The sequence below is a fragment of the Dendrobates tinctorius genome, unplaced genomic scaffold, assembly GCF_039654945.1.
Source record: "Dendrobates tinctorius isolate UK_male_01 unplaced genomic scaffold, ASM3965494v1 ptg000014l, whole genome shotgun sequence".
In the NCBI taxonomy this organism is placed as follows: Eukaryota; Metazoa; Chordata; class Amphibia; order Anura; family Dendrobatidae; genus Dendrobates; species Dendrobates tinctorius.
In genome coordinates, this window is record NW_027361682.1 from 3,283,806 (window position 1) to 3,300,276 (window position 16,471).

General features: G+C 47.1%; 1 protein-coding gene across 1 annotated transcript in view; it reads left to right on the forward strand.

The window, feature by feature from the left end:
- The window catches only part of LOC141073760 (uncharacterized), a 60,875-nt gene extending 48,148 nt beyond the window's left edge, over window positions 1-12,727 (forward strand). Inside the window, exon 6 of the mRNA XM_073561164.1 lies at window positions 8,854-12,727. Within this exon, the coding sequence (XP_073417265.1) occupies window positions 8,854-10,058 (1,205 nt within the window). The 3' untranslated portion in view covers window positions 10,059-12,727. The remainder of the gene's footprint in view (window positions 1-8,853) is intronic.
- The last annotated feature ends 3,744 nt before the right edge of the window (window positions 12,728-16,471 follow it).

Sequence of the window (16,471 nt, forward strand, 5' to 3'; positions counted from 1 at the left end):
ATTGACATCAATGCAGAAATATTGATCATTTAATGGACACAGAATGGTCAATATTTTGGCAAGGCAAAAGTTTTGTCACCTGGTCATATAATGCATCCATTCCTAGTTTACATCCTCACCTGTGCTCAGTAAATGGTTAATTAGTGGGTGTGTATAAAAAGAAACCCAGCACCCCAGTCCTTCACTTGAGCTGCAACTTGAGCTCTGACAACATGCCAAAAATCCACCCTGCGACCAAAGCCTGGATTATATCAAGAGGCTGAAGACCAGATCCACTGCAGAGGTGGCTGGCACCTTTAATGTGTCTCAGCGTCAAGTACAAAGAATTAAAAAAAGATTTGAAGAGACTGGAGATGTGTTTGACAAGCCCAGGTCCGGCAGACCCCGCAAGACAACTGCTCAGGAGGAACGTTTGTTGGTTAGAAAATCCAAAGCAAAGCCACTCTTCCACTGCAGCAGAGCTCCAAAAGGCCTGGTCACCTCAAGTCCATGTGTCAACTAGAACAGTTTGTAGGATTCTGTCTCGAAATGGTCTCCATGGTCGAATCAGTGCTCAGAAGCCAGCACTAAACAAAAGGCAAATAAAAACCCGTGAGGCATTTGCAAAGTCCCACAGCCTGCTAAACAGATGGACGCTAAAGTGGCAGAAGGTGGATTTCTCTGATGAATCTTCAGTAGAATTACACCACAGCCACCGCAAATTCTTCAGGAGACCTACTGGAGCCCGTATGGATCAAAAATACACCCAGAAAACAGTTAAATTTGGTGGTGGAAAGATCATGGACTGGGGTTACATTCAGTAAGGGGGTGTGCGAAACATTTGAAAGGTGGAAGGCAATATCAATAGCCTAAAATATCAAGAAGTATTAGCTACCTCTTATATTTCAAATCCTAAAAGGGGTCAAATTCTGCAGCAGGATGCTGCTCCATTTCATACATCCATCTCTACAACAAAGTTCCTCCAGGCACAAAAGATCAAGGTGCTCAAGGACTGGCCAGCCCAGTCACCAGACATGAACATCATTGAGCATGTTTGGGGTAGGATGAAAGAGGAAGCTTGGAAGACAAAACCAAAGAATCTGGATGAACTCTGGGAGGCATGTAAGACTGCATTTGTTGCTATTCCTGATGACTTCATTAATAAATTGTATGAATCATTGTTGAACTGCATGGATGCAGTCCTTCAAGCTCATGGAAGTCACACAAAATATTAAATATGACTAATAGCACCACAACTTCATTCACCAATGTTATGCAACATATATTTGTATCTTGAGTTAATTATTTGTTTGAATATCACATTACTTTCTGTGGCCGACAAAACTTTTGTCTTGCCAAAATCTGACCATTCGGTGTCCATTAAATGATCAATATTTCTGCATTGATGTCAATTTAGTTTCTTAACCTAAACCCCATTTCGAAGGGTTTCAGCTTTCAAAACAATAATTTATACAACCAATGGATGAATTTAACGTCAGGTTATAAGCTTTTAGTTACATAACATGGATAAGCGACATAACTTCTGTCAGGGAGTGTAGGTGCACATTCCATATGCCACACTTGGAGAGCCAATTTATGAATAACTTTGAGATGATAAGTTATTTTTATTATAATATGAACGAATCTCCCAAAAATGATGATGTAAACAGCCACCCACCACCATGGTAGTTAGAAAATAATCAGCCATGGGCAGAGGTGAGGACTTTAATCATAATGTTATGTAAATTACCTTCTTCTACTTTTAGTGTGATAATCTGATGTAGCTTTAGGTTCAATTTATGCAGAAATATTACAAATTTTGAAGGACTCACAAACTTTCAAACACCAGTGTAAGGCTAAGTGATCTACGAAAGAACAAAGCACTGGCAACTATGTTTGCAGACGACACTGTTACAAATAGTTTATTAGATACTGCAGTGCTCCCATATTTCTATGTTCAGCCAATGTTTATTTTGATTTGCATGACAGCCTACTTCAGTGTGCTTTGCTCTGTATTAGAGTGCTTGTACCTTTCTGAGAATTGCATGAGAAGGAATCACCTAATATAAAAAAGGATCTGTAATCAGTTTTGAGTCTTCTCTGAACATAAACCGTATTTTACGGATTATAAGACTTTTTTCCCCTCAATTTTGGGGGGAAAATGTGGGTGCGTCTTATGCATATATGTTAGGCGTCGGATTCCTGACACTGCACAGCAGGAATCCAGAGCTGTACATCCAGCGGTCTCCCATTCCCCTCCGACCGCTCAGGGACCTGCTCAGCAAGCCCGGTGATCCAGGCGTGCTGCTCAGACTCGCTCTGTCAGTCTGGATGTTGCTGCCACCTCTGGTGCAGCAATGGTAGTGCAACCTGCTTTGCAGGGAACCGCTCCAGAGGCTAAGTCCTCTTGCCGTGCTACTGGGCATGCCCGCAAGTTGACCTCTCAGTGGAGAGCAGGGGTCACATGCTCAGGACCTGCGTCGGATCTGATTGGTCCTTCACAGAGTACTGGAAGGTCCTGGAAGCGCATGGCTATAAAAAGCCCGCATGGCGGCTCGGCCATGCGCTAGTATAGACTATTATGCTGTGTGTGAAAGGTGATGGATGCATGTGTCTGGTGACTGACTTATTTGAAACCGCCTTCCCTCTGATAATACGAATGGTGACAGAGTGTTGGTTATAGTCCGCTCCAGTTAGTGGCAAGCTATGCGCCACTGTGCTTCCCACACTGCTTCCCACACTGTACACTAGCGTCCGACGGTGTCCGGCTTTCCGGCGCCGTCGTCTAGCGGCTATAGTTACCGCTGCGCTGCAGTAGCAGCATTTATTGGCATTCGCGGCTGCGACGCCACACGCCAGCTGGTCCTGTGGAGTTAACAGGCCCAGCACTCATTCCTAATTTATATTAGGGCGTCTGTGGCTTAACAGAGTCCGCCTTTACACCTCGGGTGACGTTAACCCGAGTGCAGCACTTCGCCAGCTAGCGAGTCTGCCATTGTCCAGCAGCGGTCTTGTCACCTACCGCACGGTGGACCCCGAGCGGCGAACGCACCTCCTATTATTTATATTTGGTGCATTCCGCCGTCCCTAACAGTACACTAGCGCCAGGGTCTGGCTGGTAATGGCAGACATGCAGCAGCTGCAGCGCTACATTCGGCAGCTGGAGAGCAGATTGGCGGCTATTGAGAGCGCCAACTCAGCTGCGAATGCTGCGCTAGCTGCTGCTCAGACAGTCGCTGAGGCTGTCTCACGGGTGCCCACACTTTTGCCCATGCCGACAATTTCTCGCCTCCCGCTCCCCGACAAGTTTTCGGGTGACAGCACCACCTGTAGGGGATTCGTCAGCCAGTGCTCAATTCAGCTCGAGTTACTGGCTGCACGATTTCCTACAGAGCGGGCTAAGGTGGGATTTATTGTTTCATTATTGTCTGGCAGGGCATTACAGTGGGCTACACCATTGTGGGAACGTGATGATCCCGTGGTTCAGGGTGCTGCTCAGTTCCTCACGGCCCTGAAGCAGGTCTTTTTGGGACCACGGATCACGCACGATACTTCTCTCCAATTGCTATCCCTAACACAGGGGTCGCTCTCGGTTAGCCATTATGCCGTCCGGTTCCGGACACTGGCTTCCGAATTAGAGTGGCCAGACAAAGCATTAGTCCCGGTGTTTTGGAGAGGGCTAGCTGAGCATGTCAAAGGTGCTCTAGCTACCAGAGAAGTTCCCACAAGTCTGGAGGAACTGATTGCCGTCTCCACCCGCATTGACCTCCGTTTTACGGAGCGCGGGCTGGAACATGCACAATCCAGACGTAGGGTTAACTTGGCTCCCACCTTCACGGAGCCGCTAAGATACCCCGGACAGGAGCTCCCATGCTCCGAACCTATGGAGGTGTCTCGCACCGGTCCCAAGTCATGTCCAATGCGAAGCTCTGTACGTTGCTATCAGTGCCGACAGTTTGGTCACTCGGCTAGCACGTGTCCTCTGCGGGCGAAAAAACATCCACGTCAAGTAGGTGGTGGTCAGTCCAATATGAAACCCTTTTCACCGAAACCGGTATTCCGGGGAACTTTAGACAGTGGGTCCTCCACCTGAGAGGCAGAGGTTATCCTGGATTCCGGGGCTGAGGGGAATTTTATGTCTTCAACCTTCGCCCAGAAACACGCTATTCCCCTGGTGTTGCTGCCCCAGCCTCTGACCATCATGGTGGTTAACGGTGCACATTTGTCCTCTCGGGTGACCCATCAGACAGCTCCACTCAGGCTTTCTATCTCACCCTCCCATTGTGAGACTCTGTCCCTGCTCATTTTGCCTGATGGCATCGACCAGGTGCTTCTTGGGCTTCCCTGGCTCCGTTGCCACTCCCCTCATATTGATTGGGCATCAGGGAAGATATTGGGTTGGAGCAAGAACTGTGAGGGAAGGTGTCTGAGGGGCAGTCTTCAGGTGGCTTCCACCGAAGTGCCTGCAGATCTCTCCGCGCTTCCTAAACCCTACCACCAGTACGCGGACGTCTTCAAAAAATTTGCGGAGACTCTCCCGCCACACCGTCCATATGATTGCCCGATAGATCTCATGCCAGGCACAGAGCCTCCAAGAGGCTGTGTGTATCCGCTATCACTCCCTGAGACAGAGGCTATGTCTCAATATATCCGGGAGAACCTGGCTAGAGGTTTTATCAGAAAATTGGTGTCGCTGGCTGGTGCAGGCTTCTTCTTCGTACAGAAGTAGAGCAGAGAGTTACGCCCCTGCATTGACTACAGAGGTCTCAACGCTATCACGGTCAAAAACAAATACCCTCTGCCGTTGATCTCTGAGTTATTTGACAGGTTGCGAGGGGCCCGGATCTTTACAAAATAAGATCTACGGGGGGCGTACAACCTGATCCGCATTCGCGAAGGGGACGAGTGGAAGACAGCTTTTAATACCAGGGATGGCCACTGACCACGAATATCTGGTCATGCCCTTCGGCCTTTGTAATGCGCCTGCTGTCTTCCAGGACTTCGTCAACGACGTCTTCCGCGACATGCTTTCTACCTCGGTGGTGGTCTATCTGGATGACATCCTCATCATCTCGCCAGATTTGACCACCCACCGGAGAGACGTCTGCAGGGTCTTCGACCGTCTGCGTGCGAGTTCTCTCTATGCCAAGCTGGAAAAGTGTCAGTTTGAGCAGGAGTCCTTGCCGTTCCTGGGCTACATCATCTCGGCCCAGGGATTGGCTATGGATCCGGCCAAACTACAAGCGGTAATGGACTGGCAGGAACCCCATTCACATAAAGCGGTGCAGCGCTTCTTGGGGTTCGTGAATTATTACCGTCAGTTTATACCCCACTTTTCCACATTGGTAGCTCCATTAGTTGCTCTCACTAAAAAAGGAGCTAACCCCAACGCTTGGCCGGAACAGGTCTCCAAGGCCTTCGCAGCTATAAAATCTCATTTTGCTGGCGCTCCCATCTTACACCATCCCGTAGAGGTAGATGCCTCTTCTGTTGGTGCAGGAGCAGTCCTTTTCCAGAAGGATGCTCAAGGCCGGAAGCATCCCTGCTTCTTTTTCTCTAAGACCTTCTCACCGGCAGAGAAGAATTACTCCATCGGCGACAGGGAGCTGCTAGCGATGCAGTTGGCCTTTTCTGAGAGGAGACATCTCCTGGAGGGAGCTCAGTTTCCCTTCCAGGTATATACAGACCATAAAAATTTGGTCTATTTGCAGACGGCTCAGCGCCTGAACTCTCATCAGGCTAGGTGGTCGCTCTTCTTTTCCAGCTTCCGCTTCACCCTGCACTACCTCTCAGGAGAGAAGAACGTCCGTGCGGATGCTCTCTCACGCTCGGTGGTTTCAGCGGAGGAAGGAGATGCTGAACCTCGGCTAATTCTCCCGCTGGAGAGTTTTGTGACCGTGGCCCCAGTTGCTCTCGAGTCAGTGCCACCGGTCAAGACCTTGGTGCCTCCTTAGCTACGGCCGGAGGTTCTCGCCTGGGCACACGCCTCCAATAAGCGGACCACAGAGCTCCTGGCTAGGTCGTACTGGTGGCCGCATTTGGCTCGAGATGTCAAGGAGTATGTAGAGGCATGCGTCTCGTGTGCAAGGAACAGACCCTCTAGAGGCCGGCTGGGCTATTGTATCCCCAGCCAGTGGCGGATAGACCTTGGGAGATGGTTGGCATGGACTTTGTGGTTGGCTTGCCCAAGTCCGGTGGCAGTACAGTCATTTGGGTGGTCACCGACCATTTTTCTAAAATGGTGCATTTGGTGCCACTCGCACGGTTGCCTTCCGCTCGTGGTCTTGCCACACTGTTCATAAAACACGTATTCCGCCTACATGGCATGCTGGACAAAATTGTTAGTGATCGAGGTCCCCAGTTCGCGTCTCGCTTCTGGAAGGAGCTCTGCAGTCTACTCAGCATCGAGCTAAATCTGTCCTCCGCTTACCATCCCGAGACGAATGGCTTGGCTGAAAGAGCCAACCAAACTTTGGTCATGTACCTACGGCATTTTCTCTCTGCCAGGCAGGATGACTGGGCATCTTTGCTACCATGGGCTGAGTTTGCCCTGAACAATGCAGTGGCTGATTCCACTGGTCAGACGCCTTTTCTTCTAAACTACGGCCAACATGCCTGGGTCCTCCGCTGACTCCAGGGTGGCAGACTGGGCAGTGGAGGCTCGTGACATTTGGGATCGCACTCAGGATGCTATCCGGGCCTCTAAAGAAAGGATGAGGGCGTCTGCCGACACACATCGGCGACCCGCTCCAAGCTTCTCCCCAGGCGACATGGTGTGGCTCTCTACTCGAAATATCAAACTGCGAGTTGAGTCCCCCAAGTTCGCGCCGCGATACATTGGACCCTTCAAGGTCCTCGAGCGAATTAGTTTGATGGTCTACCGCCTGGACCTTCCTCCACATTTAGCCTTTTTGGACGTTTTCCACGTGTCCCTCCTCAAACCAGTTCATATGGCCCGGTTCTCCGAGTCATCTGTCGGGTGATCAGACTTGTCATCTGACGAGTTTGAGGTTAACGCCATCGTGGGACGCAGGATTGTCCGTGGCAAAAAGCTTTATTTGGTGGATTGGAAGGGTCATGGACCGGAGGATCGGACCTGGGAGCCGGTGGAGAATATCCATGCCCCACTCCTGATTGCGGCCTTTGAGCGCAGCGAGGCTCAGAGGGGGAGGCCTTAGGAGGAGGGTAATGTTAGGTGTCGGATTCCTGACACTGCACAGCAGGAATCCAGAGCCGTTCATCCAGCGGTCTCCCATTCCCCTCCGACCGCTTAGGGACCTGCTCAGCAATCCCAGCGATCCAGGCGTGCTGCTCAGACTCGCTCTGTCTGTCTGGGTGTTGCTACCACCTCTGGTGCAGCAATGGTAGCGCAACCTGCTTTGCAGGGAACTGCCCCAGAGGCTAAGTCCTCTTGACGTGCTACTGGGCATGCCCACAAGTTGACCTCTCAGTGGAGAGCAGGGGTCACATGCTGAGGTCCTGCGTCGGATCTGATTGGTCCTTCACATAGTACTGGAAGGTCCTGGAAGCGCATGGCTATAAAAAGCCCGCATGGCGGCTCGGCCATGCGCTAGTGTAGACTATTATGCTGTGTGTGAAAGGTGATGGATGCATGTGTCTGGTGACTGACTTATTTGAAACCCCCTTCCCTCTGATAATACGAATGGTGACAGAGTGTTGGTTATAGTCAGCTCCAGTTAGTGGCAAGCTATGCGCCACTGTGTTTCCCACACTGTTCACTAGAATCCGACGGTGTCCGGCTTTCCGGCGCCATCATCTAGCGGCTATAGTTACCGCTGCGCTGCAGTAGCAGCATTTATTGGTGTTCACGGCTGCAACGCCACACGCCAGCTGGTCCTGTGGAGTTAACAGGCCCAGCACTCATTCCTAATTTATATTAGGGCGTCTCTGTGGCTTAACAGAGTCCGCCTTCACTCCTCGGGTGACGTTAACCCGAGTGCAGCACTTCGCCAGCTAGCGAGTCTGCCATTGTCCAGCAGCGGTCTTGTCACCTACCGCACGGTGGACCCCGGGTGGCGAACGCACCTCCTATTATTTATATTTGGTGCGTTCCGCTGTCCCTAACATATATACCTTACTGGTACCGTTGCTGCAGGCTGGGATGAAGGGGTGTCCGGCGGTGCTGCTGGGGTGTCTGGTGCTGCTGGGGGCTCTGCCGACATTTTGTGAAAGGCCAGAGCCCACCACAGTTCCTTGGTTTCCTGTGTGGTGGACTCCGGGAAAATGGCCGCCGGGGGGTGGCGCATGCACAGATGGAGATCTCGGCATCAAAATCTCAGGAGATGAGATTTCAGCGCTGCAGCACCGGAGACCCCAGCAGCACCGCACGACACACCCGCAGCACGGGACACCTGCAGCGGTGCACTGCACATCGGACACCCCCTCATCCCAGCATGCGGCCTGCTGCATCATCCCACTCCTGCCTTCTCCAGCAGCGACCTTGGGACTCCGCTTCACCACAGCCGCCACCCCTGGTAAGCAATAAGACACATAGATTATAAGAAGCACCACCATTTTATTAAAAAAAAAATTCCTGTTTTACTCCTCAAAACTTGGGATGCGTCTAATAATCTGAAAAGTACGGTAACTGGAAATGATTCATCACAAAGTGAAACATGAACCCTGAAGATGGCTTTAATAGAGAAGTGAAAATTTGAGAGGACATAGCCTGGAGGTCTAAATAGAATCTATTAGTCCCTCTTCTGTAGTTTATTGTCTTAATCTGTCAATTATTGAATTGTATTACAGTTTGCATGGAAATGCGATATAGTATATAATAAAATAAATAGTAATATATGGTAATTTCAATGAAATGTTACTGAAAAATAATAAAATAATTTGTATTCTTGGCAGATGACTGTACCAGGACCTCAGAGGGATGTGGGATATTCTCAGATTTTGCAGTTGATAATGTTATCACACCAGATACATGTGAAGACCATGACATTGTACCTGATACAACTCAAGACCTTCTCAGAAAATATCTGTCATCTGAAGTTTTTCAACAGGTCCTTTTTTCTGCTTCATCAAAGAAAAATTTGCAAAACAAAAATCACAGAAGGACAGTTGAACATAAAATAGCTCACATAGGGGAGAAACCATTTTCTTGTTCAGAATGTGAGAAATGTTTTAATAGAAAAACAAATTTTGTTAGACATCTTAGAATTCACACAGGGGAGAAGCCATTTTCATGTTCAGAATGTGGGAAATGTTTCAATACTAAATCAGAACTTGTAACACATCAGAGGTGTCACACAGGGGAGAAGCCATTTTCTTGCTCAGAATGTGGGAAATGTTTTAAGGGGAAATCAAATCTGGTTACACATCAGATAATTCACTCATGCAAAAAGGCATTTTCATGCTCCGAATGTGGGAAATCTTTTAAACGAAAATCAGTTTTAATTGTGCATCAAAGAATTCACACAGGCCAGAAACCATATTCATGTTCAGAATGTGGGAAATGTTTTACAGTAAAGCATCACCTTGTTCAACATCAAAAAACTCACATCAGGAAGAAGCCATTTTCATGTGTCAAATGTGGAAAATGTTTTACACAGAAGCCATATTCATGTTCAAATTGTGGGAAATGTTATTCCGATAGTTCCCTTTTTATTAGCCATCAGAAAATTCAAAAGGGGGAGAAGCCATTTTCATGTTCAGAATGTGGGAATTGCTTTAATAGAAAAACAAATCTTGTTAGACATCTGAGGATTCACACAGGGGAGAAACCATTTTCATGTTCAGAATGTGGAAAATGTTTTACACTAAAACATCACCTTGTTCAACACCAAAGAACTCACACAGGAAAGAAGTCGTTTTCATGTGTCAAATGTGGAAAATGGTTTTCAGAGAAGCCATATTCATGTACAAATTGTGGGAAATGTTTTTTTGATAATTCAGCTATTAGAGATCGGAAAATTCACACAGGGGAGAAGCCATTTTCATGTTCAAATTGTGGGAAATGTTTTTCCAAAAATTCAGATCTTATTAGACACTGGAGAACTCACACGGGGGGTGAAGCCCCCATGTTGAAATTGAGGGAGATGTTTTTCCAGTAATTCAGCTCTTATTAGACCTCGGATAACACACAGGGGAGAAACCATTTTTGTGTTCAACTTGTGGGAAATGCTTTAATTGGAAAAAACCTTGCACATCTGAAAGCTCACACGGGAAAGTAGCTATTTTCTTTTTTCAGTTGTTTTATAGTAATGTCTACAAAAGAAAAACAATGTAGAGTATAAATTATTTAGAAAATGTACAAAATTATCATTGACCAATTGTTATTGAAAACTAATTAGTATTCAAATAATACACATGTAGACTTACTCTATGTTTTGGATTATAAGACGTATGCGCAGATTGAGTACTCGTCTTCTGAGATCTCAATCTAAGCAGGCACTGCCTATGGTGGCCATTTTCTTGAAGCTCACCGCAGGGAAATCAATCGGAAGTGTGAGTACGCCGCTCACCTCCGACATTTTGTGAAAGTCCAGGGCCCGAAGCTTTTCATCACTGGGAAACTTCCTCACCCGCTGCATCACTGCACTCCTGCCACCGCCACCAGCTTCCTGCCGCAGCGGCTCTGCCTTCTTTGACCCCGCTGCCACCACCACCCCCGGTAAGCTACTACAAAATCGGGCGGACTATAAGAAGCACAACCTTTTTATTAAAAACTTTTTTTTTGTTCCCAAATTTTGCGGTGCGTCTTATGGTCCAATGCATCTTGCAGTTCGCAAAATACTGTATATATGAATAATGTGTAGAATATATTTTACATTTCTAAAATTTAAATAGGTTGTCCAGTAATGATTTTTACCATCTTATTTGATATCGACAATGGAGAGATTCTGCTATACATGATTAGGACAGTTGCTAAGATAAACATCTAATGCCCAGTTTGTTTTATTTAATAGGGTGACTTGATAATTTAATGTGACCTGCAATTATGGGGTCATTAAGTCTGAATTGGAAACTAATTCAAGCTACTCACTTCCAAACAAAACAATTATTTAGCATGGTCATCAATAGAATAATTTACAAATTGTAAAGACAGAGAAGAGAGAAATGTATTTTACATACAAAAGCAGTGATGATTTTTCTTGTCCAACCAGTACCTTCAATGGTTTACACACAATAGGACACCCCCTTGATAGTTCTCCACATAACATGATGCCCCCAAATCAATTCCCAGTAAACATTTTATCCATACTGTAACCTCCAGCATGCACAGTATGATGCCCCCACAACATATTTCCCTACACAATATTAAGCCCACTCAGTCATACAGCTCGGCCTCCATTCCAACCCCTGGCTTTCATTCCCCATATTAGCCTTGAGGTCTGCCGAAATTGGCAATACACCTCTGGATGAGACCAGTTAAGAATCAAAGCGTTGTCTTGACAGTTGTCCTGATCATTTACAGTAGAGTTCCCAACGCCTGATATCAGATCATGTGCATCAGAGAGGTGTAGGATAACCCATTTATAACTTGTTCCCAATCATTACTAGACATGAGCTCTTAAAACTGATACCGTTGTGTTTTGAACTATATTTTTTATTATTTACAAGTTAAAATCTTGCCTTTGAACCTATGATATTGAGAAGAGCTGGTATTTGTATAAATAATGAAAGAAAACTTACATAGTACACAGTATGGTTGAGAGCTGTTAGCAGCATGAAAAAATTCTTCCCCCTGTGAGCTGATATGATAGGTGCAAATTTTAATTGACAGCTTAGTATAAGATAAGGTGTCCCAAAATTATTCTGTTTGTGCATTTTAAACTTTTATTAGCAAGCTAAGAATGTTAGATACTTGGACAACTCCTTCCCAATCACTATAAAATAATAGCAGCTATACTCACCACTGATGCGAGAGCTGTTTGCACAGTATCATCGCTGGCTCTTTCGGGGCTCGCTTGACTTTATGTCACGTGATCCCTGCAGCCAATCAATAGCCACTTCACTTTCCCTTTTTTGCATAACTGACATCCGAAGGTGGTGAGAGAGCAGCCGCAGCTCTGACTTCCTCCGAATGTATGTTTTGCCCGAAGGAGGGGAGAGTGGAGCAGCCACGGATTTAGTTCCTGGGATTGCCAGCGCCAAGACCACTAGAATGACGACCGCACTAGAGTAACTGGTACCATTTAACTTGGGGGAAACAGTGATAAAGGGTTGTCTGTGTACTGGACAACCCTCTTTAAAGACAATCTCTTCTGTAGATGTTTCACAGTCATACATTGAGAGAAATATAAGGAGAGGCCGATTAATATACAGCAAGATTCTAGGCCCAGAGAAGCTGATTGAATTACTGAAATGTGACCCTCCAAATTACTTTCTTTAGCAGTGGATACAGTATATTTTAGAACATTTTCTTTGTTTTTAAATTTTTTTTTTTTTTTTTTACAAGCAAGTGGTTCTAGAAAGGTAAATGCAGAGACGATGTATCAAATCCAAGAACTCCACTGACAAATTAACTTATTGAAAGTTGTGTGGAGAACATAGAGGAAGATCAAATTTTACTAAAATTTCAGAAATTAAGATACTGTGATTTTTTTTTCTCAGTGAAGTTAAATAGTTACATAGGTTGAGAGTTACCTAGGTCCATCAAGTTCAACCTTTCTCCTCAAATTGTACATTTTGTCACTAAATTATCTATAACCCACAATGGTATGTGTATTGAGGAAATCATCCATCCCTTTATTAAAAGCTGTTATAGTGTCTGCCATTACTACCTCTTGTGATAGTTCCTATTTAGCTGCTGGAATCTCCTTTCTTCCACCCATAATGAGTGCCCCCTGGTCCTTAGTATGGTCTTGGAAAGAATAAGTCATGTACAAGTCCTCTGTACTGACCACATATGTATTTATACATATAAATGAGCTCTCCTCTGAGGCGTCACTTTTTCTCTAGTCACCTTCCACGACCACATAGGAGGTTGTCTCCATACCCTAATGGGGGACAGGAAGCACAAAGAGGTTAAAAACTCCTCCCACCTCCCATTAGTCAGTGTCTTTTCTGTCCCCCACGGGGCATGGAGAGGTTAAGGGTATGCTGCGTGGCCGGCGACGGCAGTAATACCTTACAGTCGGGGGCTTCGCCTTCCTCCTCCTTTCCACTCCCGTCTCCCACTTTGGGCGGATTCTGGGACCGGTTTTCTGGCCCACCTCATCTCAAGATCTCCTTCTCTACTCCCCCCTTATCTCTTCTTCCCACAACCGCATATAAGACTTCTCCCGTGCTTCCCCCATACTCTGGAACTCTTTGCCGCAACACATCAGACTCTCACCATCAACGGAAACCTTCAAGAAGAACCTGAAGACCCACCTGTTCCGACAATCCTGCAGCCTGCAATGATCCTCGGTCTACTGAACCACCGCACGACCTGCTCTACCCTCTCCTACTGTATCCTCACCCATCCCTGTAGACTGTGAGCCCTCGCGGGCAGGGTCCCCTCTCCTTATGTACTTGTGTGTCCCTTGTCTTACACATGTTTATTATACTTGTCTATATTTCCCCTTTTCACATGTAAAGCGCCATGGAATAAATGGAGCTATATAAATGCATAATAATAATAATAACCTGCATCCCCTCGCGGGGATAAAGCGGGCCAGTGATCCCTGTCCCGGAGGCCTTGCTGAGCCCTCCGGCGTCTCCACCTCCTGTGCGCGCCATTCGGTGACCCAGAAGTCACGCCGTCCTGGGGCGCGCGTCACTTCCCGGTCCTGCGTTACATCGAGGAGCACATGGAACTTCGGTTTTCGGCCCTGGAGCGCCGAATGGTGTTCAGAGCACGCCGAAGATTCTGACGCCTGCTTTGGACTCGGGAGGGGGAGGCAAATTGCCAGCGCTGGGACCAGTGTTTATAGGTATATAAACCTGCCATAAGATGTCTCCCAGGTAAGACTGATCATGGAGAGTACATTCTGCCCTGCACCTGCAGAGCACAGCGCTCCCCCAGCCCCAGTAAGTGTGGTGGGGTAGGTCCTAACAGAGGCTATTGGTCACCAGCGTCAGGTCGCAGCCCTACTTCTCCCTCTATTTTTTAGGGAGACAAGTCTGCCCATAAAGCCTCCACTAGACACAAATGTGCCATCTGTAATTTAAAGCTGCCCTGACGATATGAGAAAAAGCTGTGCCAGTCCTGTACAGATAAGGTGGTCAGAGCAGAGCACCCCTAACTGAGGAGATATGTACGCTAGTAGATGGGAAGAGTCCGTGCTCTATAGAAACCCTAAGGTCAGGAAATATCTCTTTTCCTCAGAACATATTGAGGAATTGGTGAGCGCAGTGGGGAGGACTATGGGGTTGGAACCCGTCCCTCAGTCCACACAGGACGAATTGTTTAGTGGCTTAAAAACAGAAAAACATTGGTTTTCCCGTACATAAGAGTATCATTGATATGATTAATCAGGAATGGGAACTTCCAGAGAAGCAGCTAACCACCCCCTCAGACTTCAAGCACAGGTTTCCCCTTGATGAAGATCTGATTAAGTGGGGTATCCCCAAGGTGGATGTTCAGGTGGCAAAAAAGATCACCCTACCCTTTGAGGACTCCTCCCAGTTAAGAGATCCCATGGATAGGAAGATTGAAAGTCTTTTGAAAAAATTTTGAGAAACTTCCACCTCTGCCCTCAGATTTAATATAGCATCCACCAGTGTAGCCAGGTCCCTCTTCTGGTGGCAGGATGAATTGGAGGGCCACATCTCCCGGGGGCTCCTAGAGGGGATTTACTGGACTCTCTGCCCATTCTCCAGAAGGCGACTGGATTCCTGGCAGATGCCTCCATGGAGTCAATTCGTATTGCCGCCAGATCTCTCGTCCAGGTTAACTCAGCCAGAAGAGCACTCTGGCTCAAAATATGGAGTGGGGACGTAACTTCAAAAATAAAGCTATGCTCCATACCATTTAAGGGCGAGTAAGTGTTCGGGCCAGCACTGGATAAAATCCTGGAGAAGGCCACGGATAGGAGACCACCCAGAAAGCGTTTTTTTTTAGCAGAGACCACCCAGAAAGCATTTTTTTCAGCCCTCCTAATCCAAGGGGAAGGGAAAAGCTGGGAGATGGAGCTATGCCAAGGGTAAACCCAAGAATATTCTCATCCCCCAGCAGCCACAGCAAGAAAAACTCCGACCCATTGGGGGAAGGCTCTCAGGTTTCGTACACAGTTGGCAGGCCATTTCCAGTAGCCACTGGGTCCTAAATGTCATCTGAGAAGGCCTTCTAATAGAGTTCGAGGCCCCCCCCCGGGTCTTGAGAGTCACCTCCCCTTCATCTCGGGAGGCCCAAGCCCTAATGAGGTCGGGGTTTCAGGAGCTGTTGATCTCAAGGGAAATATCTCCAGTTCGAGTAAACGAACAAGGGAGAGGTCACTATTCCCGTCTCTTCATGTTAAACCCACAGGGCAGGCCCGAATCATCATAAACCTAAAGGCTCTCAATCTCTTCATTTAATGCAAACTCAAGATGGCGTCCATAAATCAGCCATCCCGCTGATAGGCTCACACTCCTTCATGGCGACTATAGACCTAAAAGATGCCTACTTCCATGTTCCCATACACCCTCAACACAGGAAGTACCTAATGGTTGCAGTTCGAATAGATCAGAGAGTAGCACATTTTCAGTACAATGTGCTTCCCTTCGGGATCTCTTTAGCCCCAAGGGTCTTCTCCAGAGTCATGGCAGAAGCGGTGTCACATATACAAAGACAGGGCATCGCCATCGTTCCCTATTTAGACGACTTACTGATTATTGGTCCGTCAGCCGAAATCCTCAAAGATCATGCCTCCAGAACTTTGGAAATATTGCGAGGTCTGGTGTTATGAATGGGTCACCGAGGAGGAGAGCGCAATAGGCTATGCCACCAGAACACCAGAAAGGTTGGTCACTCAGCAGATTGCAGGCCCCTGAAATTAACACAACTAGCAGTAGCCATGGAGCATGCCCTAGATGCTTTGTCACAGCCGGAGGACTAACTAAGCCTAAAGACAGAAAGGTAAAATCTAAACTGCCCCGGAGCACATCCCCAAAGGAATAGACAGCCCCCAAACATATATTGTCGGTGAGACAAGATGAAGCACAAACACAGACAGAAAATAGACTGAGCAAATGATGGGGCCCACACTGACTAGATAAGACAGGACAGAAAAGGCACTGTTTGCAATCACGCAAAAACCCTAATAATTCCAACACGACTGATGTACAAAAATACTGAGGTTTGCACAACCTCGCCCCCCACTATATCAGCACTCAGGTGTGAACTGGTGGCTAGCAACAGGCTAATACAGCAGGGGACTGAGCAAACGAACAAACACAAGATACAAAAATACAGGGCAGGCGCCAGCAGCCCCAGGGGGAGCAAGCTGACCCCTGACAGCATGGCAAAAACAGATGCAAATAGATTAGCAAATGACACTTAGCTGACAAAATGCAGGATCAGGCAGGAGACAGAAATCCTCAGTAAGCAAAGAAAGGA